Source organism: Etheostoma spectabile, chromosome 14 (genome assembly GCF_008692095.1).
Source record: "Etheostoma spectabile isolate EspeVRDwgs_2016 chromosome 14, UIUC_Espe_1.0, whole genome shotgun sequence".
NCBI lineage: Eukaryota > Metazoa > Chordata > Actinopteri > Perciformes > Percidae > Etheostoma > Etheostoma spectabile.
The window spans coordinates 10,715,932-10,723,919 of NC_045746.1; the positions used below are offsets into that span (position 1 = coordinate 10,715,932).

At 40.8% G+C, this 7,988-nt stretch overlaps 1 protein-coding gene and 1 pseudogene across 1 annotated transcript in view; one reads left to right on the top strand and one right to left on the bottom strand.

Moving 5' to 3' along the window:
• Positions 1-1,663, top strand: part of LOC116702000 (sodium-dependent neutral amino acid transporter B(0)AT3-like) — a gene marked incomplete at its 3' end in the record, with an annotated part of 6,700 nt that extends 5,037 nt beyond the window's left edge. The window contains 7 exon segments of the mRNA XM_032536064.1: positions 1-53; positions 741-869; positions 965-1,121; positions 1,331-1,415; positions 1,418-1,457; positions 1,459-1,529; positions 1,623-1,663. The exon segment at positions 1-53 is cut by the window's left edge and continues 60 nt beyond it. Coding sequence (XP_032391955.1) covers positions 1-53; positions 741-869; positions 965-1,121; positions 1,331-1,415; positions 1,418-1,457; positions 1,459-1,529; positions 1,623-1,663 — 576 coding nt within the window.
• LOC116702001 (sodium-dependent neutral amino acid transporter B(0)AT3-like) lies at positions 1,662-7,739 on the bottom strand (annotated as a pseudogene).
• Positions 7,740-7,988: the final 249 nt, after the last annotated feature.

A 7,988-nucleotide genomic window follows, 5' to 3' on the forward strand; every position in this document is an offset into this window, starting at 1 on the left:
CTCTCTGTGGCCTTTGGAGGTCTCATAGCTTTCTCCAGCTACAACGAAGAGAGGTAAGCACTAAAACTCATTTGGCTCTACATTGAGACCTACCTAACTTTCATTGCTAGTTTCAAACCGACCATGAGGTGTGGTCAGGTCAGGTGCATTGTTGGCACATAGTTCTCTTGCGGCAGCAGAAAGTGATTACTCTATTGACCAACAAAAACTTTGCCTAAAGTCAAGGGTGCAGTATTTTCTTGCTATTTAAAGGCTGGATTATTCAGATAGTAGAATGCACCTGTAGGTGGGTTTTGCAATGGGTACACTCTACTTGTAACACACAGGAGCGCGGACCAACGCTCCTCCTCAGTGAAGTAGGTTATTGTTGCATTTGCATTTTCACTTCACAAAGATCAGATACATTTCCTCAACAGAAAAGCACTCGCTTCTCCAATTTCTTGAATACACCTTTAAATAGAAACGTGCACTTGGCTTTTAAAGGAAATGGGGGGTTGCCACTCGGATTGGTTTAATTCATGTTACACCCAAAATATACCTATGATTAAGAGACTAAATGAAACCCCTTTGCGCTTTACTTTGCGCCCAGATTACGTGCCATTTAACTAGAAAAAATTTAGTTAGAAAAGCCCTAAATGCACTTGCCCAATGCACTTTAGAACATTTGCTATACACCACAGGGCCTCTTAACACCCTATATAAAATTGAAATATGTCTTTTTTCTGTTCTGTGTTAATTAGAAACAACTGTGAGAGGGATGCTGTTCTAGTAGGAGTAATAAATAGTGCCACATCTCTCTACGCCTCCATTCCCATCTTCGCCATCCTGGGATTTAAAGCCACCACTGCTTACAACTCCTGTATTGAGGGGTATATACACACACATACTTTATATAATTCTAAAGCTTATTTTGGCTTTCTTTTTGACATTAATGAGGCCAATTCTTTTTGAATCTCATCTGCAGAAACATCTTGGCTCTTACCAACTACTTTGAGTTTTCAGACCAGAACATAACTGTAGAGAACTATGATCACTGGCTCCAGTATTTAAATGGAACATCTCCAGGTGAGGTGGCCAGTCTGGACCTGACGCAGTGTGACCTGCAAACGTTTCTTGATCAGGTATAGTGACTGTGAAAACACATCTAATCTTGTACATTGCATTCTTTCTGCCTGAGTCTCATTTTTATAACTTCCCTGTCCGCTTAAATCGTGGTTGTTATCTGCTCTCGCCTCCCCTTTCTATCTCTGGAGTACAGTACATCAAGTACCGTTCAAATATGTACCGTCAGTTCATGCTTCCTCATTACTTTCTTGCCTCTCTCCCTCAGAGCGCGTCAGGTACTGGCCTGGCTTTTATTGTGTTCACCGAAGCAGTGATAGAGATGCCAGCGCAGATATCGGCAATACTGTTCTTGTCATGCTCTTCAGCTTGGGTCTCTCCTCCATGTTGGCAACATAGAGGAGTCCTCACGCCCATCAACGACCTCAAACTAGTGCCTAAGTGGATGCCAAAAGAACTCGTAACAGGTGCCTGCAAATCAGCTTGTTCTAAAAAGTTATTAAGGATACATGTTTTCCCCTTTGAACTCCCCCTTGAGCTTTTTTTTCTCACTTCCTTAGCGATCATCTGCTTGGTAGCCTTCTTGACGGCTCTCATCTTCACCCACCAGTTAGATGGTGAAGGACCTCCACCCAGTAGTTTCCCCGAACCCAGGGTGAAGATGAGAGCCGTCAAGAAGGCTACCAAGCAGATGATCGCTAAGGAAGTGAGAAAAAAAGCTCAAGGGGGAGTTCAAAGGGGAAAACTGTACCTTAATAACTTTTTAGAACAAGCTGATTTGCGGCACCTGTACGAGTTCTTTTGGCATCCACTGGCACTAGTTTGAGGTCGTTGATGGGCGTGAGGATCCCTCTATGTTGCCAACATGGAGGAGAGACCCAAGCTGAAGAGCATGACAAAGAACAGTATTGCCCATATCTGCGAGCCTGGCATCTCTATCACTGCTTCGGTGAACACAATAAAAGCCAGGCCAGTACCTGACGCGCTCTGAGGGAGAGAGGCAAGAAAGTAATGAGGAAGCATGAACTGACGGTACATATTTGAACGGTACTTGATGTACTGTACTCCAGAGATAGAAAGGGGAGGCGAGAGCAGATAACAACCACGATTTAAGCGGACAGGGAAGTTATAAAAATGAGACTCAGGCAGAAAGAATGCAATGTACAAGATTAGATGTGTTTTCACAGTCACTATACCTGATCAAGAAACGTTTGCAGGTCACACTGCGTCAGGTCCAGACTGGCCACCTCACCTGGAGATGTTCCATTAAATACTGGAGCCAGTGATCATAGTTCCTACAGTTAGTTCTGGTCTGAAAACTCAAAGTAGTTGGTAAGAGCCAGAGTTTCTGCAGATGAGATTCAAAAGAATATGGCCTCATTAATGTCAAAAAGAAAGCCAAAATAAGCTTTAGAATTATATAAATAGTGTGTGTATATACCCCTCATACAGGAGTTGTAAGAGTGGGGGCTTTAATCCCAGGATGGCGAGATGGGAATGGAGGCGTAGAGAGATGTGGCACTATTTATTACTCCTACTAGAACAGCATCCCTCTCACAGTTGTTTCTAATTAACACAGACAGAAAAAAAGACATATTTCAATTTATATAGGGTGTTAAGAGGCCCTGTGGTGTATAGCAATGTTCTAAAGTGCAGGGCAGTCATTTAGGGCTTTTCTAACTAAATTTTTTCTAGTTAAATGGCACGTAATCTGGGCGCAAAGTAAAGCGCAAAGGGGTTTCATTAGGCTCTTAATCATAGGTATATTTTGGGTTGTAACATGAATTAAACCAATCCGAGTGGCAACCCCCCATTTCCTTTAAAAGAAGTGCACGTTCTATTTAAAGGTGTATTAAGAAATGGAGAAGCGAGTGCTTTTCTGTTGAGGAAATGTATTGATTTGTGAAGTGAAATGCAAATGCACAATAACCTACTTACTGAGGAGGAGCGTTGGTCCGCGCTCCGTGTGTTACAAGTAGAGTGTACCCATTGCAAAACCCACCTACGGTGCATTCTACTATCTGAATAATCCAGCCTTTAAATAGCAAGAAATACTGCACCCTTGACTTTAGGCAAAGTTTTTGTTGGTCAATAGAGTAATCACTTTCTGCTGCCGAAGAGAACTATGTGCCCACAATGCACCTGACCTGACCACACCTCATGGTCGGTTTGAAACTAGCAATGAAAGTTAGGTAGGTCTCAATGTAGAGCCAAATGAGTTTTAGTGCTTACCTCTCTCGTAGCTGGAGAAAGCTATGAGACCTCCAAAGGCACAGAGAGAGAGAAGAAGATCTGGGTGGAAGCGTCCAGCCACACCTGAGGGTTCTTCAGTATCTCCCACTACAGCGTGCGTTGACACAGCACATCAGGTCATTGTGTCTGGCATACAATCTTACATAAACCTGTATGGGCAACAAGTGACCTAACTCACATCAGGAGTGAAGAGGTACACCAGTCCATCAGTCGCTCCGGGCAGAGTGGGCACGGATCAGAAAATAGTCAGACCAGGTAAGGGAATGTGGCTGTCACATATACAGCCTGAAATATGCAAACGTAAGATATAGATTATTCATATGATTTTTTATACCGTGTATATATAAAGATCTCTTTCTGTCAGCTGTGATGTCATGTATGTGTGGCACAGTGGTTGATTTTGAAGCATAATATTTTCCCCAGATAAACAGACCTTTCCTACGGACTCGATGCCTTGATGAAGCAGATGTAGAACACGCACCAGGCACTGGCCAGACAGGACCAGCCACCACTGCAGGGAGCCGCTGGTCTCGATGTCAGGTGTGATGTTCAGGGTCTCACGGTACCAAAGTAGTTCACTGGAGTGCTCTTCTCACACTCGCGGTTATAGCCTATTTGATGCAGAAACAAGCGACATGTCATCTATGATTTCTATTTCTAAGGCTTAATCTGAACATTATTACGTTTTTTTTTGGATTAAACATGCATCCGCTTTTGTAACGGAGTTCATCTACTGTATGTATAGAGTAAATATTTATTTTGTATTCCATCAAGAGATGTGTTCCTGCATGTTGTATTTAAAATGTGTAAATGTATAGCATTTATTATAATTACGGAAAACAAATGAGACCGTGATGATTCTTGCTTTTGTCTGTGACTCATTCAACTATCTTTCACTGAGCTAAAGCATGCTCTTTATACGCTTGTGCAGAATCACAAAAAAAAAAAATCCAATCTATAAAAAAATCTGACCTGGATTGCACACTAGAGCCTGAATATTAAGAGTCCTTTGCATCTCGTAAAGTATATAATTATGCTAGTTTCTCAAACCAGTGATACAGTTAATAGTACATGGTATAGACAGTACTCTGTCAGTGTGCGCAGTGGCAAGCGCAGTGTGTCAAAGTATCAAGAGCAGCTAGAATGACTGGTGTTTTTTTTTTGTTACCTGTGAGGTTATCATTGACTGGACACTGGTCCAGGGCGGGGGTCTTGGAACGAGTGAAATAAATACCACAGCACCCAGGCCAGGATGGTGTTGTAGAAAATGCCTACCAGGAATGACACGCCAGGGATGCAATCCTACACACAGGAAATAAAGGGCATTTAAATACCACAAATAAAAATAATCGGACTAATAATAACCTAATTAATGTTACTAATAATTCTAGGCCACCCACCGACTCCACCCAGTAGTGGTGAGATGGAGTTCCAGACACCGATGCTGCCCATGCGGAGCTTCTGTCTCTATAGCCAGCTCCGGTAGAGCAGGGGAGGCCCTCAACACCAGCGCATCAGGTAGGGGATGAGAATGCACCTGAACACATGAAGTACACATTTAACTTTCCAGTTAAACATCAGCTAGACTACTCCTCAGCCCTTAGGATTCATCAACGTGCTTTGCAGAGAATATTTAATTAAGGTTAATAATCATAAAAATCAATCAAGTCAAGGCTGTTTGAACCATGTTAGTGAAACAAATTACTTCATCAAGCATAATAAGGGAGATTTTAAGCTAAACTAAGCAGGTGCTAAAGACCCAAGAAATGAATTACGTTAAGCAAAACTGATGATTTAATGTGGTTTTCCAAGTGGCCGAAAACACCGTCAGGCTTTTTAAAAACTGTATTAAAACCACGGCTGTTTCAAATAACACACTGTTAAGGCTAAAGGTACTCAAGAAAAAGATGTCTAATTGATCACTAAGCCAAGTTCAAAAGAGGCTCAGCTGAGTGCTTTGTGGGCAGCAGGAATCTCCGAGTCATACGTGAAGGTGACCACATTGCACATTTACAGGATTTTGCGGTTTACTAACTAAATTCTGACCATTTAGGATTCTGTGGGTTTGGGACTTAAGAGATCTCACTGGGAAGTATGTGGAATCATACAGGAATCTGGGAAAACACACAATCCCTGATGTTTACCACAGATACGGCTCACCATTTTGACAAGGACTGGCCTAGCCATTTGTAATTACTAATTATACTGGGGCAAAAAGAATCTAAAGGGATGCTGCAATTCAATTCATTTTATTGGACAAAATAGTCTGAAAAATAAAGGAAATGCATTGGAAAAAATAGCATAAGTAAAAAAAAAAAAAAAAGTAATAAAACTGTAAATCTTTAACAGATAACTTAATTAAATTGTGTCGATGTGCAATTGTGTGAATATAAGCTAACTAGCCAGCTCATATGTTAGCTTCATAGTGCTCTTACCTCCTCATAGATTTGGCAAGGTAAGGAAATCGCCAGACGTTCCAAGTCCCATGCAAAGCCAATACATGTTAACAGGTACTGGACCTTGTTGTCCCATTTGGGTCTCTCCTGCACTCCGGAGGATCTTTCGTTTGGCCCATCCTCAGCTGGAAAAAAGGCTTAGCAGAGTCCGCGTGTACTAGGATGCGACTCTCCTAATTGTAAATTATACACTTCAACCGGGGGGGATTTATTTTTGATTGGTCCAAATTCTCCACCTGAGCTCAGCTCAGTGTTTGTGAAAATAAATCCTGTCTTGAGGTTTAGTCCAAGTGATGTACAGAGTCCTCTCCTCTTTTTTAACTGTCTTTAGTGGGCTGTCCTTTTAATGCCCTATCAGGTGCAGATTTGAGGGTTACAGATTGTATTGTTTTATGAGAAATCAGGCTGCCAGGAAGGAAGGAATAACATTTTTTTTTTAAAAGGGAGTGTGCTAAACGTCAGATTAAGGATAACCTGTTGATGCTGTTTCAATGATACATGACCTTAAGTGCACCGTTCGGATGCGGCCAGTAACAAGAACACATGACAGTTGTGTCACAACCTGCCTGTATCTTTTATTAAAGAATCAAACTTTACTCATACAGCTAAGTTTAGACATTTAAATCAAACAGGGAGTGTTTTCAGAGGAGTACATGCACACCGTGAGAGACGAAAGAGAAATAGGGCTAAATTGAAATTTAAAGCAACAAAAATGGAGGAAAAACGGAAACGGTCATTACAATTTAATGGACTCTGATCAGACCTGAGATCAGTAGTTACAGTAGGGAAAATCTGCTTTTAAGAGGAGAAAACAAGCACTGAACTTGTGGTGAGTGGCCAAACCTTTTTTTGTCATATTCCTTATCTGCAGCTGATAAAATAATTATAATAAACCCATCATGTCTTTATTTTCCGTGACTGTGAGCTCAATTGTAGTCTGTTCTCCACAAACCTGGATTGTGTTTTTTCGCTGGTTCAGTTAAAAATTTTACTGGAATTAGGAACTTGAAGTACCTTTGTGTAGAGTTACTCATAACAATAAAAAGTTGTATGCTGATGGTGATGATCTTTATTGGTACTGTATCACCGGAGGGCACTGCTCAAAGAGTTAAATTCATGTTTTTGCTGTTTTTCTATAGTTTCTTAATGATTACATGTCAAAACTGCATCTGTTATTGTACACCAAGGGGAAACATAGATTTACAGAAATACTAATCTATACTATTGTAGATACTGACAAGTTCATTCTAGTCTTGTGGGAACATACCCAAACGAATTGTGGGGAATCAAATACGATACACCACAATGCAACGACATGTAGAGCTGCTGTGTGAAATTGTATATTGTATTGCTATCTAGCATACCAAATGATGTATCCCATTTCTATTACAGTTAAAAACGACCAGAGATGTCTGTTTATTGCCGTGAAACGGGCCCATTTTCCGGCCGGCTGGTGTCGTTTTCACGGTGTTCCAGTGTGTGCTTCTCCTTCAGCTGCTTCAGTCCAAAGACACGCGGTAAGATGTTGAAGTGTTGTCCATCTATATGTGGTAGCCCTGTGGTAGACTGCTGTTGTGCTTGGTGTTAACAGAGACCGGCAATCAAAGCCTTTATCCTTTGAACTAAGTCTAAGCCTCATACTGCTTCATAGAAACTTTTGAATACAGTTTTTGCACAAAAGGAGGATGTGGATTTTTGTCCTCATCACATGGATAAAATGAGTGTATTGGAGTATGACAGGATTATTGGTCCACATATTGATCAATTTACCAACTCATTTCATTCATCTTCTACCACCCTGCATTATATATGCAAAGAGAAACTTTAAAGTAGAAAACTTTTAAACTGTAAAAAATGTACACCAAAATGTGTTTGTTTAGCTATATTTCCTTCTTGTTGAACTGATACAATTTCAAGCAATTTCTGCCACCTACTGGTGTAATACTTCTGCAAAGCCCTGTCCAGCATCAACCCCCAAGTCTCTGTCTTAACATCAGTCAATTCTGGCTACTGGTACAATGCAGAAAAAAAAACTTTTTGTTGAACTGTAATCTTTAAGCCACTTTTTTAACATATTAATTAAATGCAATAGTGTAACACAAGAATGGGAGTATCAAAACAATATTGTAACAAAAAAAATGTGTAGAAAGCCCTTATGCTTGGGTTAATGTCTTTGTCATTGTGTGGATCTATGACTTTCTCATCTGACCAGTTTAG